Here is a 25,334-nt window from a genome sequence, read left to right on the forward strand (position 1 = left end):
CAGCTGGAAAAAGGAAACGAATGAATATGTTCAACTGAATGTTATTACTTGGACTCATTGTTATGGGTGATTTGAGAAGTATAGCATTTGAAGTAGGGAGTAATTGAGAGAAAGAGGGGGTAATTGAAAGAAATGGTTAAGTGGGGCGAGGTGGAACGTAATCTTAACCAAGATAATTTGTATTAAGTTCAGTGTTTTCTTGGATTGGATAGCAGCCCTCAGCCTACAGAAAGAGTAAAGCAAAGCACTTGATACCTTGCCCTCCTTGTTACTGCTACTGGACATCTCCGAAACTAATGTAAGAATTGTAAGACAATTTGAGACTGACTAAAGACAAGTGTGTAATGGGACATATTGGAGGGAGGAGTTAACATGATGGGAAAAATTTACTTGCTGCTTAGGGATCAATTTTGGAATCACTATTGCTTTTCTGTTTACAGTAATATTTCTAATGACTGATGCACTGATTTATATACGTGTATGACCGGCACTAAGGAGCGACAGGTCACCATGAGGAAGGAGTGGACATGCAATAAAGTAGTGGAGTTCTTGTTAAATTTAATAATACGAAGTGCAAGCATAGGAAAGTAGCAGTAATATAGTACCAGACCGTAGGAAAATCTCACTCAGATTACTGTATGCAGTTTGAGGTAGATAGGCCAAAAAGACCCCAGATGAAACAGATATTGTTCATATTAGCTTTCATTATATTAATCTGCAAGTTCTGGAGGTGCTGCTAGCTCTCATCAGAGGATGAAAAGCCCTTCCCCACTCATATCCTGAGTGTGTAACTTGGCCTCTCTCTTTTCCTCTTCCTCCTTCTCATTTGTGTTATTTTAACTTCACTCTGAGCTGTTGGAAGTTGCCTCGCTTCCATGTCATAGCTGTGGTAGATCAGCTGGGATGATTTCAGTGGTACTGGCAAGTGCCTGGTTGCACTTTGCCTGTGTAGCAAAGGGGAAAGCCAGTCACTAGGTCTGGGGTACATCAGGTTAGATTTGGAGGGCTTTATTTTGCAGTCTGCTGATGTATAGGACAAGTTGCGTTACTCAGAATTGTTTGACGGGACAGGGTTTGGAAGCGTTATTGGTACCTTTGATCTCTCTTCCTACGTGCACCATAATCATGAGAGCTCTTGATCATTTGTAGTGAATTTGTCAAAGAATTTTGGTTGTGCGTGTTGTGGTCTATAAAGTGGATACCAGTTTGGATCCATGTAGTCATGTTTGAATGGTTTTGGGCTAAGCACTCATGAAATGGTTGCAGATCTGGGTTTGGTAACCTGCATGTTCCTTTTTTTAACTTTATATTCCCACATTTTTAAAGCTTTAGCTTTTTTTGGTTTGCCTTGCTTCTTTTCTATTTTACCAGTCCTAATTCTCTTCTACTTAATGGGAAATTTGTTCAGTATGTAGATGTCTCAAAAAACATTTGGGTAGAACATAAGCTCAGGAAAGTTATATTCCAATCTTAAATTTAGAGGAGTTCTCTGCATTCCCATAGATGTTTTTAGTAATGTTTTGGGTTCTCCTTCCAGCCCTCACCCAGAGCAATGCATCATTTAAAATACGATTTACATAAAATTTTGCCAAAAGAGCAAAATAAATTAGAGAAAAAAAATTATATTTTGCCTATTCGGGACATGTGGGCAATACGAGTGCAAAAAAGTTGAAGGCAAAATGTGTCCTTTTTACACCATGGCTTCACCGTGCAGGGGAATATGCAAATGTTAACAGAAAGTATCAATCTGAAGTATAAGATTTAGGAATGAAATTTTAGGACAGATGTTTAAAGGAAGTGGTTGCTACTAGTGTTAGGAATAGCCCCCTTCACCTGTAGTATGCAAAGTCTTATGTGAGTAGAGAATAATGTTTTTAATGTGTAAATAGTGCTGGGAAATCACTTCAATTTAGTAGAACTTTTTTTGTGTTGTCATTCTGAGACTTCTGTAAAGAAAAAGACATTGCCTTTCAGATAACTTGTTTGTGTATCTCAGTCCTTAACTATGTTTTGCAGAGGCAGATGAACTTTAGCGAATTTATCTGACTTTGCAGTCAGGTGAATAATCGGTTACTAGAAATGGAGTAGGAGAAATATCCATGTCACACTTCTCAGACCTCAGTTCAGGTTAAAGTTGTTTTCCCGATGTCTCTCGCATCTTTTCAAATCCCTTGTCAGCTACAATGATTTTCAGCCACAGCTTTCTACGGCACATTCAGCATGCTCTCATTAAATATTGAAACTCAGTACTCAGAAACATTATTCATTCATTAATATTACATCATGGCCTAAACTGCATTGTTCAAAACATTTTCGGATGTTATGCAAGTCTGTCAGAATGCATTAACAAACTTGCTTGTGTCAAACTAAGCAAAAAACCTGATGAACAGTTTCCACTGTAAACACATTGTACTCCTATTTTTAGTCAGTGTAAGCTTTTTGGGTTGAGGGGGTATCATATAGAAATGGAAGTGTTCAGAGATGAAAGATGAAGGAAGCCGGATAAAATTAACATTAATAACCCCTCCCCCCCCTTGTAAGAAAGCATACAGGTTTTTTTTTTTGATACTGAAATGTTTTAGTTTTATGTCTTCTTACATGGAGTTCATATTTAAGGATCATTTCCAACTTTAAAGACTAATACCTCTTCAGAATTTTTTCTACATTTTATAGAGAACAGGACAGGATGATTTTCCTGATAGTGGACTTTGAAAGAGGAAATAGTTCAATTTTGGTTGGTTGGAGGTAATGAAAAATGACACAGTTCATGCTTTGGACTTGAATGTGTTTATCTTGGATCACCACAGATCCATCAGATTGTGTAGCTTGGAGACTGTAATAAAGATATTACAATTGGCAAGTAATCATTTCCCTGAAAAGTAACGAAAAGAAAATGTTTCATCTTTGATAGCATAATAAATTTTCAATATCCGTAATAAGGGCTGAAAATGATATATTGCTATATTTGCTTTTAATATAGTATTGTTGACCAATTCTAGATTTCCTATGGATTCTGGATTAATTTAAAATAAAATGTGTAGCGGCTATTGAAGCACAAACCTAATATTTTTTTAACCTGCCTCAGTGTGTTGCTGTTTGTGAATTAAAAGGTGCTTTTGCCTTAATGATTAATATCTGCAGGTGTTTTTCAAGAATGACAGAAATGGATATTTTGAAGTAAACAATAGAGTGAATTCTTCTGGATTGAGAATTAAATTATTCATCTTGTTAGTGTGGCCAACGTGTTTCGTGCTGTGCAAGATTACACTACCATGTCATAAATTCACGTGGTAAAATTAACAATTTTCTTCTCTTGAACTAATTTTAAAAATGGATCTGAAAAGGACTGACATCTTTTTCAGAGCGCAGCAAAATTTTATCATGCCTTTTTTTGGAATGTATTTTTTGTGTTTCTTAAGAGATACAGAAAACAGACCACTTGTCCCATCAGAGATGATTTCTTGTTTGTTTCTTAAATTTCTAATTCTGCTGCACAGTAATTGGAGAGAGGAGCTAGCTGCATATTTTGACTTCTCTTATTTTGTTGGACCCTACATGACAGTTGTCAGTTATTCATTTTAAGTCATTGAGTAATTGAGGAATTATTTTTCTTGTTATTATTGTTTTGTATTATTTTTGTTGTTGTTATTATTTAATAGTTTCATTTGAATAGAAATAGTTACTTTAAACTGATATGTACAGAAAATGTAAAATTATGAAAACCTAAAGAACAACTTAAATAGACAATTTTTAAATACAGATGTATTCAATTTATTCTTTAATATGCATTAATTTAGGCAAATTTACTTTTCGTCTACTGTCAACTGCAGTAAATGGCCAAGATGAACTAAGCAACTGAGATTATTATTTTATTTTTTTTCCGTGGTGCTTGTGATGGTCAGCCATAGTTGATGAGACTGTTGTGTGCTAGCTGGGTGCTCTCACCTGTAGCCTGTTTCATTGGTGACAATGTATGGTAGAGTGGCACTGTCATGAGATTCCAGCTGGTTTTCGTTTAAATCTGGGCTAAATCAGTAACACTAGCTTTGGGAAATGCCATAACTGAGTTAATTTTGGCTCTTCCATAGCTGCAGAGAAAGAGGTTTTCTGGCCAGAGATGTGGGGTAAGCATGTCAGGCTGTCTTAGATAATGCTCTGAAATGTTTGGTGTATTCACACGTAGGTTCTCTTGTACTTAATCTTGCATGTAGTGTGTTCATAGCTAGTTCAAAAGCTGTATAATAACAAATGACACCTAGAATCTCACATTCACTTTTTTTATATACACTTTTTATATACTGCTTTTATAGAAAAAAAGATACAAATAAAAGAGGAATGCACAAGCAAAAAGGTTATTCTGCTGAAATCGGATATTTCCCCTTTGGCTTTGGTCTGAAGATCTACTTCAGGAGATGGTTGGGACAGAAGTTTTGATCACATGTATAACTTAGTTTGATTTTGCCTCTGCCCCTCCTGCCCACCCCTCAGAAAATCTAGATCTAAGAACAAGTTGACTTTATATATACGAGAGCATCTTTTAGAATTCTTTTCATCCGTCCACTGGTGCGAGATTGCTCCTTGAGAATCATGTGGAAGGTTTTGTGTTCAGTTTTAACAGAATCTGATTTAGGTGGAGTGTACTGCAAACGTTATTTTGATGAAAGTGACTTCAGGAATAAAACAGTCCAAAATTTGTCTTACAGTAGAACCTAAATATGATAACTAAAAATATCCAAATTCTTATTATGCCTCTATTTGTTCTGAGATACATAAATCTTTGCTGGTTGGTGTATCAGGATATACCTAGCCTCTTGCAGTTTCCTCCAGGTTTTTTTTTTCCCCTCAGTGACAGCAATGTTCAATCATACTTCTGTTTTGGGTTTTTTTTTTTGAGGAAAATCCAAACTTCATCTGTTTAGGTCTGCTTCTTGTGTTCAGTAACTTTAATGCATGCGATGGCGTTCTGCTCTGAGTGAATCCAAGGGGCTACTGTCTCCAGTGAGATGGGAGTTACTCGAATGTAGGAATTTTCTCCAGAGGGATCTTGATTCAAGTTTTTCATTCAAATAGGTAAGCTTCATAACTTACGAATGTCCCAGCATTCATTACAAAGGAAATGCAATAATTTTTTTCTCCTCTAGCTAAGCTCTTAAGTCCAGTCTTTAAAGGCAATAAGAGCCTCAGACAGATCATTTTTATTCTCTGTTTTGAGACAAGCAGGATATTTGCGGTGCTGTGAAGGCTATCAGTACAAAAGTGTGTCCAGTTTTAGCCAGTACAACTTCTTTTCTTCCAACAAAAGTTTTTTTTTCCCCATGTTTTAATTCCCAAATATTGTCTATATTTGTAATATCCATATTCAGGAGATGACCCAGTTTTCTACTTGGAAAGCATGCTTTTATTAAAACTTATGTAACAAATGAATCTTTGCATCTTAGCACAAAAAAAACACAGGAAGTTTTCTAGGTATTCACTGATATGTTGCTTGATTTTGATATTCATAAGTTTGGGTTGTACTGAAAACAGATTTCCAGGACAAGGATGGGAGCTGATATGAGGATGTTGTTTTGAAGTATCATAGATACAAGAAGTTACAAGTCCAGTAGGTTAATTATGTCGGTCATTGACTGCAAGGATGTCCTCTTGCTTCCAAGATAAAAACAGGTTGAAATACCACTGAACAAGCTAAAAACCGAACTTTGTGTGTACTTGATTGTTCAAAGAAAAATTCCAGGAAGGTATGCACATATTTTCCTGTCTTCAGTCTGTAAACTTTTGTGTTCACATGAATAGCAAAATTAAAGGTGGTGTTTGTTATTTTTGCTATTGCTTTTTACTTAATGTAAATACTTAATTACTTTTAGTTGCCTACCAGCAGATAGATCTACAGGTAGGTGAAGATGTCTGTCTATTTAGATATGAATACCAGAATACAGTGTTAAAATCAACAGCAAAAGGAGGACTGGGGTAAGTGTGGACCCACTGCTAAATGGAGCAGGGACCCTGCTGACAAAGGAAATAGAGAAGGTGGAGATACTCTAAGGCTGCTTTTGCCTTCTCTTCCTCTGTCTTTACTGCTAAGGCCAGCTTTCAGGAATCCCAGGACCCTGAGACCAGAGGGTTGGTCTGGAGCACAGATGACTTAACCCATAGTGAAGGAGGATCAAGTTAGGAACACTTAAGCTGGGCATAGCGAAGTTTCCTGTGGATGGATGAGTTGCAACCATGAGTGCTGAGGGAGCTGGCTCATGTCATTGCGAGGCCACTCTTGATTGTCTTTGAAAGGTCATGGAGATCAGAAGAGGTTCTCAAAGATGGTAAGAAAGCAAATGTCATTCCCATCTACAAGAAGGGCAAGCAAGGAGATCTGGGGAGTAGGACAAGAAGCAACGGACACAAACTGAAATACGTGAAATTCCACCTGAACACAAGGAAACACTGTGAAGGTGGTCAGACACTGGATCAGGTTGCCCTAAGAGGTTGTGACGTCTCCATCTGTGGAGATATTCAAAACCCGACTGGACATGGTCCTGGGCAACCTGCTGTAGGTGACCCTGTTTGAGCAGGGAGTTTGAACCAGATGATCACGTGAGGTCCCTTCACGCCTAAAGAATTGCCTGATTCTGAGAGCAGTGGACTGCGCTTTCTACTTAATAAAGTAAGAGACAGTCATCAAGCATTTAAAAGATGGGTGAAAGAAGTTACGATGTAGAATTAAAGAGTGCCAGAAGCTTTAGGGGTAATAAAAAGATAAGTGGCTTAATCGTTAGGTGTTTGTTTACTAAATTGCAAAAAGTACAAGTGTCATGCAAGAATAAATTTTCTTCATAGTGTTAACTCAGAGCATTAAAGTCCTAAAAGACAGTGCTGTAGAAAGGCAGGAGTTGTTGCTTTCTGTATATGATTGTATGCAATAAAACAGCTGAGAGCATGAAATACTGTGAAGTGTTAATCCAAACTTTAGTACGTAGAGGTTCTTGTTAATGCTTTATGTGTATTTTCAAATAGTGCTATGGAAAAGCAATAGCATTGCATATTTTATTTCATTAAATCAGCTACTGTAACTAAATAGCTGTACACTTCTTGAAACAGTATTTCATAATTATTTAGAGGTATTTTATTCAAACTATCAACTGTGTAGAAAAATGTATAGCCAACAGCCTTCTCTGCTGTTTCAGCACCTTTTTTTAAAGCACTTTCTTTCTTTCTGTATAAATGATCAGTGTAACGCATAATGTCTCTTGTCTGTTAATCAGGGCTTTGTGCTTAAACGTGAGAACCATTATATTGAGCCTTTATATTTGCTGTAATTAAAAATGTCATTTTAAGTGGTCGATTTATGTAGAATTGTTGGAGTAGTGGACTGTACTGACAAGTTGTGCTATTTAACTCCTTATAAATTGCAGATGTGCATCTCTATTTATATTTTTACTTTTGGCTTGATAATGATATAATTTATTACTGTAGATTTAGCTGATGTTTGCCTTTATTCAGCAGTGGTACATGCTGAATGCCAGGAAAATGAATTTGTAATGTCAAGGAAGAAAACTACTGTAAGTTGATGCAAGCAAATGTTTGAGATCAGTACGTATCTGCCTTGTGTTTGTTTCGTTAAGCTCCTACAAGCCACCCAATTATGTAACTCAAATAAATGAAAATTACTTCAAAATCCTACTTCTTTTGTTAAAACTCTGGTGAATTTAAATCAGTTGAGATGGGTATTTAGGACTTTTTTGTGAACAAAAGTTGCCCTAAATGAAGAAGTCTAGTGGGCGCTTCAGACATTTAACTCATTACATTTTATTCGGTAGGTACGATGAGATAAATTCCTGATCACATGAATGAGGATTAGAATAGATAGGAAAGACTTTAAATTTTTGCTTTAAGGTGCTGCATAAGCAAGGCAGTTGGATGTTTTTGAAGAACATAAAACAAGTACCTTTTTGGCCTAAATTGTCTAAAATCTGATCATGAAATAGTATAAATTTCTTTTCTGGTAGAATGCCACACAAGGAAGAAAACAAAAATCAGTAAGAGGTTTGCTGTACAACTTTCTTTAACTGAGGTGACCTGGTCTAGGAGTTTAATAAAAGTACTCCTAAAGACATCGGCAAAGCTGGATACACAGGCGTTGCCAAGCCCTTGAGCTTATTAGACACAGTGAGACAGGGAACTATGGTGGCTTGCAGGTAGCCTCTAGTGAAGGAGGAATCTTTTGCTTCTGGAGATGAGCACATGAATTGCAGGATTGCTTTGTGACACCAGCAAGTAGGTCTTGATGATGGGAGGCATCTAGTTAAGCCAGTTGAAATGAAGAGCTGATAAACTCTTCATGTAGAGGAGAGTTGGAAATTCAAAGACAAAATCCAAGAATTGAAAAGACAAAGCTGTGAAAACTCTCTAGTATTTCAGAGCCAGACAAGAAGAAAATTCATGTAGGAAAGAGCTCCAAATAGTGTGGTGGAAGAGCTGTCTTCAAAAAGGATTGCAGTTGATCAAAAGGTCTGCAAGACAGATGGATATGCAAAGAAACCTTTATGCCAAAAGTCATGGAGCCAAAGGAAGCCAAGAAGTCACAATGAGAATTGCTAAAAGTCAAGTGGAAGTTTTCATTTTCTTTACTCTGGTATGTTTTAAACTAAATAGATGATTTTTTGGTTTTTTTTTTTTTTCACTTACCAAAGATGGGTGTTTTTGGGGGAGTAGAAGGCAATCCAGATAGCTCAGAAGCTATGGAAGTAAAATTAGTGGCAAAGATGTAACAAATCTTGAAGAGAAGCTCTGTTACTGCCATAGAAGGGAATGGAAAATAAGAGTCAAAATACACCTTTACTAAAGGGAAATAGCAGCAGAGAATTAAATAATTTCATTCCCCCAACATAAGAACATAGCTACTTTAAAACAACAGAAACACAGTAGGCCTAATCTTGTCAGTGGCTACTAAAATACTTGGCATCTTTAGAAAATTACTGGTTAAACTGGAGAAGGTGGAGATTTGTTGCAAATGGTAAATGGAGAGTATTACTCCGGAAGGTAGTTGGTAATGGGATTTCTTGGAAAGCAGTCTTGGAACTAATGTTCATATTTTTATTTCCGAAAGATGCATGTGGTACAAAATTTAGTGATACTATTTCAAAAGAAAGGTTAAGGTGTCTTATGTGAGGAAATAAATGACTGACTCCTCCTAACTGATGAGTGGCATGAAAGTGCTAGGTCCTTCTGCTAACAAACTAACAAATGTTTTGGCACTGTAAATCTTCTATCTAGAAATAGCAGGGAATAAAAAAACTGGGAAGTATTAGTTAATCACCAAAGTGAAATCCTCTGGAAATGGAGCATGTAGTTCTGCAACAGCTGCAGGGAAGAGCTGATGGGTTCATCAGGGAAACAACATTTCTTATAAAAGGCTGAAAGCGGGGATTTTGTTTGCATGAAAAACAGAAGATGGAAAAGCGGATGAGGCTGTTATCTTAAAATGATCTTTGTCCCCAAAGTGAATGTGTTTAAATAGGGCAAGTATAAATTGAGTTTGGAGATTACAAGAACATTCTTAAATCTCCAGAAGATGAACTTCTGCCACAGCCTTGCAGGTGGAATAGGGACAGCAGTAAGGTTTGGGGTTTGGTTTTTTTGGTTGTTGTTTTGGATGAAGTTGATCAATTTATGCAAGGCATTACTGCTTAGCTGCAAAACTGTTAACTACCTGATGACCCGGTAAATGCTTAAGTTTGGTGTTTGGATATTTATACTGACTTACCATAAGTGCATTTTTGAAGACATCAAGAAATCCGACTTTAAGGAAGAAGGGCGGTCTGTAACTAAGAAAACTGAATTTGGATGAACTGTTGTGAACAACATAGATAAAATACATCAAAAAAGGAAAGATTTCACATCATTATTTGTATTGGTATCAATGAGCAAGCTACTATTAAATATTGTTTTTCATCTTCATATATTGGGAAAGAACACATCACTTAAGTGTTAGGTAATATCATTTTACACATGGAGTGGGGAAAGAGGAGGTGGGGGGATAGTAATTTGTTAAAAACATACAATGCATTATTACCAAAGGTGGCAGTTGGAAGTGAGGGACTTTCCCTGCCCTCCTATCACTTACTCCATTGTGATGGAAGTTCCTTGGGGGATCAGTTTGGCAATGACCGTGAGATGCAACAAAGGATGGCACAGAATCCTTTATATGGGATTTTTATCACTGGTTTCCAAGTACACCGTGTAACTTGTAGGACTGGGTGTAGGGTTGTGCAACTTCGGCAGGGATTTTATAGGTGCCAATTTTGTGTGTCCTATCCCCATCCTTTCCTCTCTTGCTGTGGTAGGATACAGCTGTTCATGGCCAAGAAGACAGTCAAAACTAGAATGGCTAGAAGGTAGAATTGAGATACCTGGACTAATTTTAAATGGGGTGGTCAAGGTTGAAATAGCAAGTCTTGCTCTGAGTTCTCTGCTTGTGGGAAACCAGCATTATATAGCCATCCCTTCTGTCACTGGTGTGGCCGTACCCACCGCTGTTTTATTGTCTGCTAATTCTGTGGGATGTCAGAGCTGCTGATGAAAAGCTTTTTAATGGCTCGCTGTAGGGTGGGGAGTCAGATGACTCGCCAATGTAGACGAGATTGTGGGTCATCGTCTTGTAGCAAGTTTGGAGCAAAGGACACGTGGAGTTTTGGCAAAAGTAGAAAAGAACATCCCGTCCCTCTGTAGTGTACTTAGCAGGGAAGCTGAATGTAACAGCAGTCAGGTTAAGCCATCAAAGGGTTTATCTTGACTTTAGGAGCCCATTATTTTTAAGTGTTAGGAAAACTGACTTTCTTCTTTTTGCAAGAGAGGTTGAGAGGAGACCTTGGGAAAGTTTGTAATTCCGGGAGCAAGAAGAAGAAGACTTGAGAAGACGAACTGAGCTCATGTCAAATACGGGAATAATTTGCTAAGAATTAGATGTAAATATTTAAGTGTGGTTTTTTAAATTATTTTTTTATTTTGGAGAGTTTGTAATGTGGAAACCTCTGGCAGCCTTTTTCAGATATTATCTGATTTCATATATTTTAATTACTCTACTAGGTACAGTCTGCATAAAGAAGAGACATTTTTAGGGAAAAACCACTTGTGGGAAGTAAAATTCAGAAAGGATGAGGAAGGAGCTTACTTCAGTCTCTGGAAATGCTAAATGCTTTCTCTGCTGTCTCTCGCAAGAAAAAGCTGCTGAGACTTCTATTTTGACACTTTTTTCTTTTTAGACAAAACATGATTTCTCCAATCGAAGAGACAACCAGTGTGTTTTGACTGTACCATTGATTGTGTAAAAGATTTGTTATATCAATGCTGCTGGAATAATTTGGGGGACCTTGGGAAATCACTTAATGGAATTTGGTCCATGTCTGCATAATCTGACTTTTTTGCTAGAGTAATTGAAGATGCTGCTTAATAAACTTTTTATAAAGATTCCCAGTTGGTTGCTGTGTTTCAGAGGGTTGTGTCTGAGCACAGAAGTAATACATCTTGTAATTGTCTTTTTTCCTTCCCACCTCACTTAAATATTTTCCCTAGGGAAGAATCTAATGTACTGCAATGCTAGTACCTTTTACAAAGTGACCCTACTCATTATGATTTGTTCTCTGAAGGTCCCTTGACAACGTATAAATGCACTGAGAATACTTAAGCTTCTTCTCCATCACTCTTTCAAAAATCTATTTGAAAACCAGTGTTTGATACTGCCATTACTATTCTGAGTTCCCTAATGCTGACTCTGTGTTCAGTGTCACAACATACATGCAACAGTTACGTTTTTTTAGCTAAACAATTTATATCTATGTATTTTCATGAAAATTAGATATGGTGTGCTTGTATCAAGTACTATAGTGAAGATTTCAAAGATGTTTATGGTTTCTGACATATAAATGTTGAGAATTTTCTGGGACTGGAGTTGCCTTTTATTAACTGTGTTGCAACAAGTTCAATAGCTATTTTCATCTCATCCTCTCAAATCACTGGGAAAGGTTCATTATGGTTGTTCGGTCTTTTTGCAGCTTGGTAAATAGATGCAGTATTTGGGTTTATGGTATGTCCACAGATAGGAAAGCATTATCCCATTGCAGAAAAGAACAGAGCTTTTAGCTGTAAGTGGGGTGCCCACTGGCTGGTGGAGAGAGGGATTTTCCTGGGAAAAGTCTTCCTTAAAAACAGAACAAAACCAGCCAACCAACAGAGCTTTGTGCATATTCTTATTACTTAAAGATATATTTTCATAAAGCTCTTGAACAAATTGTATTTTGTGTGATTTAATAGTGTTACTAAGACTTGTTAAATTTGTGTATTCTGATATTGACAGTTTAATTTGAAATAGACTTCTGGAATTTTTAGCGAATATTCATGTTCAGGTGGCTTTAAGCCGATCATAATTCATTCCAGTGGCTGCTTTTAAAGTGACTGTGCCTATGTCCTTTTAAACTACATTTGGAAAATATACATTCAATCTAAATTTCCCTCCACCTTCTGTAGATTGAAACAAGAACAAATGTACGTACGTGATGAGTTTGGCAAACTTCTGGAACGAGAAAGGATTTCTCCAAATGAACATTTGACTCGAGCCATTCTTCGAGAGAGAGCTGCGACAGAAGAGGAGCGTCAGAAGGCACAGCGTTTTGTAAGTTCAGACACATTTATAGAAGTCTCAGATTTTTCAGACAACCATGTCTTCAGACTTGTTTCAAACTATTGGTAGAAGAGGAGAGCAGATCTCTTAGTGTGTGTGTTCCCTCCCACCTTTATTACTAGTTAATATTATGTTGTTTTATTTTATTTCTTTTTTTGTCAAATATCCCTGTCTTAAGAATAGCTGATTGGAAAGAGCCTAACCTTTCTGCAGGTTGCAAATACAGTATGTCTTCCTGTATGTGTGGATAATATTAAATACCTTTTTTGGAGGGTGGAAGAATATTATGATAGTCTAGGGCTATTTACTAAATTTGGTTATTCTATGTTAAGAAGTTACAGAATACAGGAGAACTTCCCTAGAAATTAGTTACTTCATATTTAAAGGTAGTCCATAATATTTCTGGGTAGGAATCTAGCTAACAGTAAGAATTAAAAAAGTATCGGTTTTGAAGTCTCATATGTGGTAGAAAACAACAACAAAAAGTCTTAACTCTTGATGATTATCTCAAACCTTGGAACCAGCTTAGTGAAAAATTCTGTATCAAAGAATCATGTTTCATTACAGCTGGTGTATAAAAACTTCCTGACAAGGAAGCTGTAAAATATGGCTGGCTGTTTTCCTCTAAAAACTGACACTATATATTTCGGTCCATTTCAAATGTCTGGCAGATTTATAACTTCTTATATTTAGCAGTTGCTTGCTATATTGAGTATGTATTGACTCTTCTTTGTAATTATTATTCTCTGAGGTATGAATATGTCTTTTTTTTTTTTAATTATTTGAGTATAAATAGTAAACAAATTGATATTTTCAAGAAAAAAGGTTTAAAATACTTATGTGAGCATTCCTATTAAAATAAACGGGATTACGTATGTCAGCATCTATATAAATATTTGTTTGGCCCTCTGTATCTGAAATAAAATCAAAGCTTTCGAAGGTTTATTGGTTGGTAATGTAGTAAACCAATCAATTCAATAAGCAGTAGCTTTATCTATGCTGTGTAAGTAAAAATCTTTTGCCCATGTAATTTTTCCAAATCACAATTTAAAAACAGACAAATTTCATCTAAGTACACCTGAGTGTTAGTACCTTAGGCAGAAGTTTCCCAATGCTTTTTCACCTCTATGGTAATGTTATTGTTGAAGAATAATTACAGTATGGTAAACAAATGTTTAATATTTTGTCATTTTAAAATATGGGAACAAAGGAAAATGGAGAGGAATTATGACCAAGGTACAGCGTTAGTCTTATGCTGTAAACCCTTGGATTCTTAATATTGTGCAGGAGAGACAAGGGTTTTGTGGCCTCAGCCTAATGAGGAGCTGAAGATTTATAATGGGGAATATTATTTGCATAGTTACCAGGGGGTTTGCATCTTTCACTTAATACCGTAGTTAGCACGGTGCTTTTGAGAAGCGCATGATACTTTTCTCATCAGCCAAACGCTTGAGAGATTTCTTATTATGGATATCAAACTGGTTTATTTAGCCATTAGGTCAATTTTATTGTTAATTTTTACTTACTCTAGAATATTTAAGTTACCACTGCCTACGTGAAGCAATCGGGAATTGCTGTTAACTAATTTTGAACCTTATCAGGCTGGGGAGTGGTGTTTCAAGGTGTGTGGCGTCGCTGCATGTTGAGTTGGAAGAACAGACAAACGGTGCTAATGAAATGAAGGAAACGCGTTCAAATCCTACAGGATGTCCCCTCACGTGGAGGACGGCATGACTTGCTGCCTTTCCGTGGTGACGGCATCGCTGCCTGGCATTTTAGAGCTGATTACGAAAAACCTGCTTTTGTGGAAGCATAGGCATGTCAGGGCATAGATATTGCACATCAGAAGAGAAGCAAGGTATCTGAACTCTGCTAGTGACTTATGTATCCTGGCGTAGTCATCTCATTTTTGATTGTCTTACTGTTTCGATCTGTGAAATTTTAAAATATCTTGAGGTTCTCTGGTGTAAATTGCTACGCACATTTGCTATTACTACTGCAATTTTGTCATTTCCACTACAGTTTGTTCATTCTCTGAAGTGTACTGTAAGATTGCAAAGTAGCAAGTAGGCTTTGTGTGTTTGTTTCCTTAAAATGAGTCTAAATACTAAAACATTGAGTAATTCTCACCTTCCTTGCAAATCCTTCTATAAGTTACCTCCTTTATTTTCCTGTAACTGGTCAGTTTTTATTCCCCTGGCTTCACTGCTTATGCTAGCTGTTTATTTGTTTCATGTATCCAAGCTGAATTTGTAAAATCTGTAACACGAGGGGGATGTATCTGTGTGTACCATTTGTCAGGTAGAATGAGTAATTCCATGTTCCAGTAAACTGCTACGGTAGATTTGTATCTTACGTAGCCCGGACTTGATCTGGCTTGTCAGATTCTTTTTGGAGAAAAGAAGAGTGTTTCTGAAATGTCAGCTGCATTATCTACAAAATTAATTCCTTTGCTGCTGCTAAATTGTTTAAATAGTGCACAGGAAAAGAAATTATGGTTAGAAAGGAAGAATTTTATTTTTTCTTTATAAAGGCTGCTAATTCAGTTGTAATAAATAGACATAAAATTGTTAGATTGAAGTAATATTTGCCATTCTTGAACAATTTTAACACCAGCTGCTGCTTAGCTGCAGAGAGAAGAAACTTTTAACAACTCAAAAGTTAGCATTAACTCGTCATACAAACAAAAAAACTTGATAAAATGAAGCTAAAATGAACAGCTAAAAGAGTAAAAGGTTTGCAGGTGACAAGAACTACAGAACATTGTCATTTGTCTCTTTAAGCAAAAGTATTCCACTTCTCAAAAAAAGAAACCTAAAAGAAGTCTGCAGAGCTTGGACAGCAAGGTCAGGCAAAGGAGGAGGGCATCCTTAAAAAAAATCTGAAATAATTCTTAAGTGAGCAGAATGAGTAGGATTGTGACACTTGTTAGGCTAAAAGTTAAAAAACCAACCCTCCAAAACCTGTAAAGTATGACGAAAAGGATTTAAAAGAACAATTAACAAAAGGTATAAAAGCTCACACACACACACACGCACGTGTGTGTACGCCCACGCACACCCACCCACCGTGGAACAGGGATCCTGCCAAAGACTGTAGACCCAGGAGAAGATCAGGGAGTACGAGCAGCATGCAGAAGAGATGAGGCCATAGCAGCAAAACACCCTGAATTAATTTTTTTTCATGTCTCTTCAGAGTGGAGGAACTTCTGAAAGTTTTCATGACAAAACTTTGCAGAGATCTCCTCAAACAAGGACTGAGATGTGAAGTTTCTGTAGAAAATGTTAAGGGAAAATGGACAGTTTTGCCAATAACAGCTCTTCAAGCCTGGATGGTATTCATAAAAGCTCTGAAAGAAACTTAGAGATGATAGATGAGCTAATGATAGCTGAACTACTTATGTGCCGTGTAAGCTGTTAGGGAAAGCTCCCTCAGTAGAAGTGGACTGGAAAGTGGCTGATGGGATGTCAGCTGCTTCAAAAACAATTTTGGGGGCGAGCCAGAGGTTTACAAACGAGTAATTCTGATGTTTGTACCAACCAAGGTAGGAATTACAATTTAGAGTGGAATTTCCAGACCCTGACCGAAGCCCTCGAAATCCCTCGTGGAGTCAGTGTGAGGATTTGTTCAACTGTTGATGCTTAATTCAGCAGAAATAAATCCAGCTGCTGTTGATTGCTTTAGTAATGCCTTCAGATGTCATTGACTTTGAGGAGTATTTCAGACATAGCCTAACTTTCCTTATCCCGCAGCATTTGGGGCTAGTCTTTAAAAAGCGATGCCAGTGAGAGACTCAGTGTGCTGAAGAGCTGGTGAAGTCTTGCATCTCCTCTGGCTTCTCACCCGTCTCTGGCTGTGTGATCCTGCTGTCTCCATTGCAGTGCGGCTGATGTTTGGTGCTGAAACGAGCTGACTTGGGTGAAGTTAATCCACCCTTTTTTTTTATTTTTTTTTATTTTTTTTTCCTGTCTGGCAAGTGACATGAACTAGCTTATTTTGAAGGGTCAGATGTGCATCAGTGTTAGGTGTAAGGGATGCTTTGCTGATGAAGAATTTCTTTACTGCTACTTCTACGCATTTCCATCCCTGCACTGCAGTTCACCTCCTTTTTTTTGTGTCAGTGCAGATGTTGTGGACTGAAACAAATGCATTACAAATCCATCCTGGAGGCCTTTTTCAAATGCAGACGTGCCCACAATTATAGCTTGACTACAAAAATAGCTGAATTGAGGAAATTGCGAACTGTGTATGGAGGGCAAGTTGTTGGGGAAAGAAAATGAAAACTTCTTGAACTGGCCTTGCCACCAAAGAGAGTGTTTTTGTAGCTTTAGCTTTACTTGCCGTCCATTTTGAGACATGGTATTTGCAAAGCGTCTCTGAGTGTTTTCACCAAAGGACAAAGTGCACTGTGTGCTTGAAGTCATACTTGAGAACTGCCTGTAGCAGTGCAGCTGATAAAAACTATTTTTCTTCCATACCCTTAGCATGTATATGATATTTTTTTCTGCCCATCCGTCTTGAAGGAGGACTTCAGAATAAATTAAGTCTTTTATTTCAGTCTAGCCAGAAAGAATTTCAGTACTAGTGTAGTCCTCTTTAGCAAAGACCGGTGCGGTCGAAGACCCTATACTTCTGACCGCTCCAAGAATACTTGTATTATGTTTTACTCACATAGACAACAGACCTGTCCTCCTTTGCAGTATTTATTACTGGAGATCTTTGCTGCACGTCTGAAAATTGTGGATAGTTGAGTTGGGCATAGTCTTGTTGAGTGGCTTTAAATGTGGTAGCTTTGCCATAAATAGCTTATTGACGTTCCATCACTTGAGTCATTATGTGAGTCAGGGTGAGACGTAGAGAATGTGGAGTAAAAAAATCAATAGTTACCCAAAGTGCAGAGGACCTGTTGTATTTCCATCTCCTTGTAATGACCCAGAGTTTACTGTTAACATATTTGCTTCACTGTCTGGACTGAAACGAGCTGTCATTGAGACCCTATATGTTAGAAAATGGTTTTATTGAGCTGCCAATGACATTAAAGTCTCGTTTTCCTTTGAAGAGGCACAGAAATATTGTTCTGTTCATTTGCTGTAACCATAACATTAAAATTTGATTATTGCTATCATTAGAAATCTGTATCCATACTAACACAGTTATATATATATCCCCACGTATTGTTCCAGGCTTTCATTGAAGTACCTGTTAGAGAATGAAATTGTTCTTGCTGAGGTATTTTTTTTGTTTTGTAAATTATTTTCTACACAAGAAGGTCTATTAATAAATTCTGTGTTCAAAAAATCAATTTGGTAGAAGCATCCTTATATTAAAAAGCACTTTTTGCACCTGAGCTGAATGTGGTAATCAGATTATTGGATCTTTTTTCCTATCAAAATCATATTTGAGAAGTATCATTCTTCTTTTACTTTTCTGAGTTCTGAAATCAATAGACAAAATACGTTCCTCGATATATTAGAGCTGAAGCGTGTTGAGTTATGTTAGGAGTGAATTTGACCTATTGTCATAATTGCATACATATTGTTAAAATAGAGTGTTTCACTCTTCTGTGTCTCAACTGTTTAGATGTCTTCCCTATCATCCTTGGGTGGCTGGTCCGAGTCACTATGTACACGTGCTATACGATGACCTTCGCTTTAGTGTTGCATTTATTTTTCCTGTCCTCAATTCATTAGCTTTGTCAAGAGGAGGTCCCCTATTTTCCATAAGCAGATTATATTCTGACCCTTCCTGCTCTTTCCAAACAGTCCTGGGCTAACCATATTTTAAGGATGACTTCACTAGAAAATACCAGGGTGAAGAATTACTAAATGAGTTAAGGCATTAGTTCTCAAGAGAAAAGAAGTCTGTTTACAAACCTGCAGTATTTATTACATACCTCATTTAGCTCATTCATCATTTTAATAGAAAAATGAATCTTTTTAGATTATTCTGAAATAATTTGAGGTAAACTACATAGCCTGAGGCAAAACATGATTGCTTACTGTAGGGAGGGCCATGCTGTTTCTGAAAAGTACAGTATGATTGGTGACTATAATTTACAATTTATGATAATAAAAATATTAAAGGCTCATATTTGAAAAATAGACTTAAGGTTTGGAAACCACATGGTACAAAATTAAATCTAGTGACAGTGGTTTTGTCTCTTGTTCTTCGGTTTTATAATTTAGAAAGTAGAAATGTCTCTTAATGTCCTTGAAAGCAGATATTTTTTGAGATTTACTCATAAGATTTCATTCAGATTTATGTACATGATTCTTTTTTGGCATGCACTGTTGTTACTGCTATTCAGAAACAGCAGTTTTGTTGCAGCAAATAGTCTTTTTGCATTAGTACTCTTGTGATACGGGCAAAAGTAATTTGTTTGGATTTGTTTTTTCCTGTTGCAGAAGACAGGGTAAAAGACAAGAATGGAGGAAGCAGTTATCTTTGAATATTGAGGATGTGATCTGTCTTGTTTTGTTTTGAGGGAGAGGGGTTCGGTTGCTTTTTTAGAGAAGGAAGTGGGATACAATGAAGAAGTCGTTTATGTTTTGAAACAAGTAAACTCCATTGCAGTGTACATGCTCATCTTCGTTTGAATAAACATAATATCATGGAGATGGCTTATGTCTCTCCTGGCACACATTTCTTCTCTCACTGATTCTCTCTCCCTCTCTTTCTGGCATTTTTACTGCAGCAGCAAGGTGTTTGGGATAGGAATCTGGCTTTCTGTCTTTTCTGGGATGTTAAATAGATGATGTGAAACTCTACTGTGTGAAAAAGAAGCTGGTGCTATGCAAATAGAGATTAATAACGTTTTTTTCCAGCAATGTAAAAAATGGGACTTCCTACCAAATATTTGCGAACCATGAATGGTTTTCTTATCTGGACAAATATATGTGCCTTGAAGAAATGGTAAAGACCCACTTGCATGTCTAAAATTACTTTATTAATAAGAGTGAACAATTTTTTCCTCCCTTGATATAGTTAAACAGTAAAAATAATTTAAAATAGCCTGTGGGTGATAGTACACTTGGTGCTGTAGGTTGTAATCCCAGTACGATCTGTCATGTGAACTGTTAAGCAAATGTTTTATTTCATCTCTGAAACTGTCACTAAGTGCCTGTGAACTAGAAAAAGAAGTTGCTTACCTGTATCTCTCTTCTGTCCCTTTACAACGTCCATTCTGACATTTAAAATATTTGTCTCAATGGAACAATACAAAGAGTTTTCTCCTTCCTTCAGTTTTTCACTTGGCAATGTGTTATAGATGTATATATATATTTTTTATTTTTATATGTAATTGTTAATTGGTTTTTTTCTCTATGTCAAAGTTTGACAGATAGGAAAAACACAGTAAAAATAGAAGATTTTGAAGGCAAGTAAGGTACATACAGTGAGAATTTATTCTCTTTAAATATTTCTTTTTTGAATGGTGAGAGGAATGTGTTTTGTTAGTCAAACAGCATTGCTATTTTTTAATTCTTATATAGCAAACCCCAAGATATTTGACAGAAGCGAAATTAATCACTGTGTTATCTCAGCATCCAGATGAAGATCTAGTGCTTTACAAAGCCTGCTGCTCCATCAATTTGTTCTTTTGGTTGAATTCAAATTGAGTTCATTTTTATAGATTCACTGCATAATACTCTCCTCTCTCCTCCCTCATTCATTAACCAATTTGTTCTTGCTACTCCCTTTTTATTGACTGGCTAACAAAATTGCCATGCTATCTTTTCAAATGAATATCATCATTCCTTGTCATGCATGGGCAAAAAGTAAGCATATTAATCCTTTTTACATATACCTTCCCTTCTTCCAGAGAGAAGTCCCATTTCTGCCCTCAAGATATCATGAAAAGAATGTTTGAAATAACGTTCTCTTGAAGCTTTGAGCACAATGCTTATATATAAATATTCCTATCCAGACTCCTTTTGATTACTTCTGGGCCTTTGGAGCATGTACACCCTGCCAGTTGTATGACACAACAAAAGCCAAATCAAAGAGTTGTCAAGACTTGTCCTTGTACATGACATGGTACAAATACATGCAATGAATTAAAACATGTTTATTCGACAGAAGTCTTGAAACATAATACAGACAGTCTCCTCCATTTCAACAAAACAAGTTTCTGGGTCTTGAGACTCTCATTCTGACTTTCATATAATATTTGTTTACTCTTAGGTTGGGTTAATTTTGGCTAGGCGAACATTCCCCTTGTCTGTCCTTTAGAGTACTCTACTTATCTTCCTTCCTTTGGGTTGAATTAGAAGACTTACGAGAAGAAAGGTTGTTTGAGGGACAGAGGGGATGGAAATTAAGAGCAATTTGTTTTCCTAATGACCACCTGAATAATTAAGTAATGAAAATCCTTGTTTTGTGATATCTGTAACTTATCTGAGGACTCTTCACTGTGTAAAGTGGGTATTTTGTTTAGGAACACCAGCTGAAAGAAGGGGACCAAGCCATGGAAAGAGGACAGTTTGGAAAGGATCTAGCCATGTATATATATAAAAAAGTCACTATTAAAAAGTCACTGTATTGATTAGTGGGCTTGATGTTGCCATTTTATGATATTCACTCTGTGTACTGTTGTAGTAGTTGCTATAATCAGGACTCTGCCTATTCTGTTGCAAGCAAGTTTTGAGACAAGGGCCCTTCCTTTTGAAGTATCAAGCTGGAAAAAAAAAAAGACGATTTGTTGTGAGTAGCAGTAAGATGACAAAGTGGTACATATCATGTTCCTTATGGCTTAATTTGATACTTTTATTTTGTAGACATGCCTTTTATTTTTGTATACCTCCCTTTTATTGAGAGCAGTTGAGAATCCGGATACAGAGTTTGTTGACAGAACCTGTTTAGGAGTGAGTGGGATATGTGCTTCCTACTTCTCAGAAATCCTGGAATAATGGAAGATTTCTTTCCTCTGGCAGACATGTTGTCTCTCGGTTTTCCCAGCAGTTTTGTGGTGACAGTATTTCTTGGGAATGGGAGGGGGCAGAGAGGAAGAAATCTTGAATTTCCTTGTAACTAAGCAGATGAATAGAGTATGGCCCACCAACTTTTATATTCACAACTATGCCCAACATGGGGTTTTAAACTTGAGGGTAATTACGGGTGAGACACTGGTAGGTAAATAATTACATGTACATTGCCTAATTTAGGAGGAGATGACTCTCCTGGTGTTCTTGGGGAACTCGAAGTTTAGTGGTGGATGTCCATTTTAATCTTTGATCTGCTACTTGAAGCTCTTCTGCATTCAGGAGCCCCATTGCCACCTGGTTTTACATCTCTTTCCCATTTAGAAAATTATCTTCTTGACTATAAGGACAAAAGCTTTTTCATTTTCATTGAGTGCTTGTTTTGTAGCACCCTTAAGTAGGGAATGGAGCCTGTACCACTTTACTCTACCTTGAGTGCTGTAAGGCGTGGAAGTGACCTTCCAGCCTTAGTACCACCAGGGCAATATTAACAAAGTATTTTTCCTTATGGATTTCTGAAAGCTTAAGCCTGGTGCTGTGTTTGTATGAGGGAGAGAGAGAAAATATACTTTAGGAAAGCTCTGTTAAATATCTTCAAACAAACAAAAAAGCACTTTGACTTTAATGTTGGTAAGGCCAAAGGGAGTGGCAGGACCATCTATATTATCAGCATTTGCAGCAATGATATCATATTCTGCTTTAACCAAAACACAAATGTAAGTGGTGCATGAGACAGTTTTATTGGTTTTGTTTTTTAATACTTTTTCTGCTTTTTGTGCACTTTGACATATGCTTTATTTATTAGTATAAAATTGGATGACTTGTGTTTCTGCTATGAGTTATTGAAGTAGTGAAACTTAGCGTCTCCATAGGAGAACTAAATGATGACTGTGAAATACTGTTGCATGCCTTCCCCCCGCCTCACCCCCTGCCAAGTTCAAATGCTGTTTATAAGATTGAAAAGTTCTGTTGCCTCTCCTTGTCTCTCAGTTCTCTGTTTTAGTTACCCCATTTGGATAGCAAAGAGCCTACAACAGGTAATGGATAGTGTAACAGTTGTCTTCAGGAAGAGTGATTTAACCTTCACCAAAGTTCTTGAGAATTTGCATATCACAAATTAGAATGAAACGTGATCAAAAAGTGCCATCTTACCCAATTACTGTTAGTGTTCTCATAATCATTGCCATAGATTCACTTACACAGTGTCACGAAATATGCTGGATGGTTTAGGGTACTTGAAGTAGACTAATACTTACACTGGTAGAGTTGATGATAATCTGAATTCTAGAAAAGGCATACTGATAGGGAATGGTATTTTGGGAAAAAGGGAGACAGGTGACAAATTAAAAAAAAAAACAACTGAGTTTTTTATGTAATTTTAAGTTTCCGTGTCTTTTTGTATCAGGGTCCCACTAGATGTCTGGAATATGTTGAGATGCTGAAGCGTTATAGCAATAGGTGCCAATGTATCTGAAGCAGGTGTATACAAATCTAATTAAAAAGGGTATTTCAGAGAGAGGGTGAGGAAAGAAAATCATATGCCATGGTTAAGTCTGTGAGTTTGGTTTTTTTTTATATGGATGTTAAGAAATTTTTTGGTCATATCATGTATTACTTCTATGTTATATTCTGTGGTAGGCATGCCAGCATGCATGGAGGAAAAAACAGTCTGCTTCTTTTTTTTTTTTTTTTTTAAGGAGGGAAGAATTTAAAGTGTAAAGGTTAATAAAATGTTAATATACCATTTTATTTTGGTAGTAAAAATTATTCTCTTGATTGTACAATCCCTTGATAGTACAATCCTCTGAAGACTGAGGGCTGTTTAATTTCACTGTTCCCAACAGCACAGTTTGTCACCTCTGTCCTGCGAAGTGAAGTGGAATTTGTAGCTGGAAATTCAGTCTCCTTCCAAGAAATGTAGTTATGATAGCCTTTGTATGTACAATTGTATGTGTGTGTGTTCATCTCTCTCTTTCTCTGAGGTTGTGTATTTGTGGAATCTGATATATGGGTGGCTAATAAAAAAATCAAACTTTGATTTATACAAGTAATGTAGAGAACTGAAGCCAAGCCATTTTTTCAGGAGGTACCTTCCCCTTCAAAATATGCTAATTTCAACATGTAGCCTACAAAATCTTTTTTTTTTTTTTTTTTAATAATGAGTTTTGAAAGCAGAAACTGGTTTCAGCTGTCAAGTCTGCTGTTTAAAAACTTTAATAGGAAGGATATGGGAGAATTTTGTCAATGTTCATTTTTGGGAAGCCATGGCAAAAGAAGATGGTAATATATGCTTGTCACATTACTTCTTGGTTAATATGGCTGATACTTCTAATTCAGTTGTGAGCTTGGAAGATCCACCAGTCTCTTAGCATGGTAAGATACTGCATTGTCTTTTTCATAGATGGTCGAATTCAAATCACGTTTGTAAATAAATAAAGAAATAAAAATTCATTACTTCTCATTTTCCTAATTATCATGCAGATAAACAGTGGGGATCGTGACATTAGGATAAGTAAGTGGCTTATGATTTTGCATCGGAGAAAGAAACTCTTGCTGTTCCCTCTTTTCCCCCTTTGGGCTATGCAGCAGTAATAAATGAGCAAGTCCAGAATACTTTATGATAGATAGTTAATGGTGCTGTGCCTGAGCCAACAGGCTTGTTTCCGCAGCAACTGTCACAATTTATAGTCATTAGCATACCTTTAGCGGTTGCTTTTGAAAATAATTTCTACTAGGGCATTTAGCATACATGAAGGAAAAAAGCCATGACATTGAAAAAGGAGTTCTAGGTGTAGGTGAATGTTTTTGGCCGAGTGTGATGTTGGAGTGTGTGCGCATGAAGGGTGTAAGAGTGAATTGAAAATTATTAAAGTAATTTTGGAGGTAAATACAGGTTGACTTTCAAAGTCCATTTGTGACCACGTGTCTGTCTTTAAGCCTGTGAATAACCCAACAAAGAGCCTGCTGCACCATTTTGTTGGGTGGTTCTTGCATTTAGGGCACAGAAAGACTGCTCTGAAATCTTCTCAGAGGGAAGAGAATTACTATATGCAACAGTGATAGCAGAGTAATTTCTAGCATGTAGTAGGTGCTACCAAATATTCAAGTCATGACAGCAGACTCACAGTGATGGCTTTATGTACCTGCTATATTGGTGCTAGAGAAAAAAATACTGCTGTAGAATATCTATCGGATTTTCTTTTAATGATTCTGAAGGTAGGCAAGAGGGATGTTGGAAGGAAGGATAATGAGTGGGTGTTGTTTCTGCCTTAGTAATGAGAGACCTTCTAAGAAGTACTCAGATAAATAGGTTAGTTGGATCTTTGTTTTACATTGTAGTAACTCATGTAATATTTTAATTTTCTTTCTCGCTTTTATCTGCCTGTTTGAAGCATGGGGAAAAAAATCATAGTTGTTTCTTTTGAAAGTAACGATGTTGGAAGATGATACTGAACTTGAGAAAATCATTCTTTGAACATGCTACCTGCAAGCGAGCTATTGTACAGCAGAAAAATAGTGCCTATCGTTTTCTCTTGCAGCTTAGTATGTCTTAAAAATTCATTTTAAATTTTTAGGTGAACAGATTTGACCTTAAGGAAAAGAAGGGGGTTTTAAGGCAAGCCTTCATTTATTTTAAACATATTTTCTTGCTAGCCTGCATTATTTTCCAGCGCTGCCGATTTTAT

General features: G+C 36.7%; 1 protein-coding gene across 4 annotated transcripts in view; it reads left to right on the forward strand.

Annotated features, from left to right (window-relative positions):
* The window catches only part of CHCHD3 (coiled-coil-helix-coiled-coil-helix domain containing 3), a 158,725-nt gene that overhangs the window by 43,384 nt on the left and 90,007 nt on the right, over nucleotides 1-25,334 (forward strand). For all 4 annotated transcript variants that reach the window (XM_072857182.1, XM_072857199.1, XM_072857206.1 and 1 more), the window contains exon 4: nucleotides 12,517-12,661. In XM_072857182.1, the coding sequence (XP_072713283.1) occupies nucleotides 12,517-12,661 (145 nt within the window). The remainder of the gene's footprint in view (nucleotides 1-12,516; nucleotides 12,662-25,334) is intronic.

The sequence above is a fragment of the Ciconia boyciana genome, chromosome 1, assembly GCF_034638445.1.
Source record: "Ciconia boyciana chromosome 1, ASM3463844v1, whole genome shotgun sequence".
Taxonomy (NCBI): Eukaryota; Metazoa; Chordata; class Aves; order Ciconiiformes; family Ciconiidae; genus Ciconia; species Ciconia boyciana.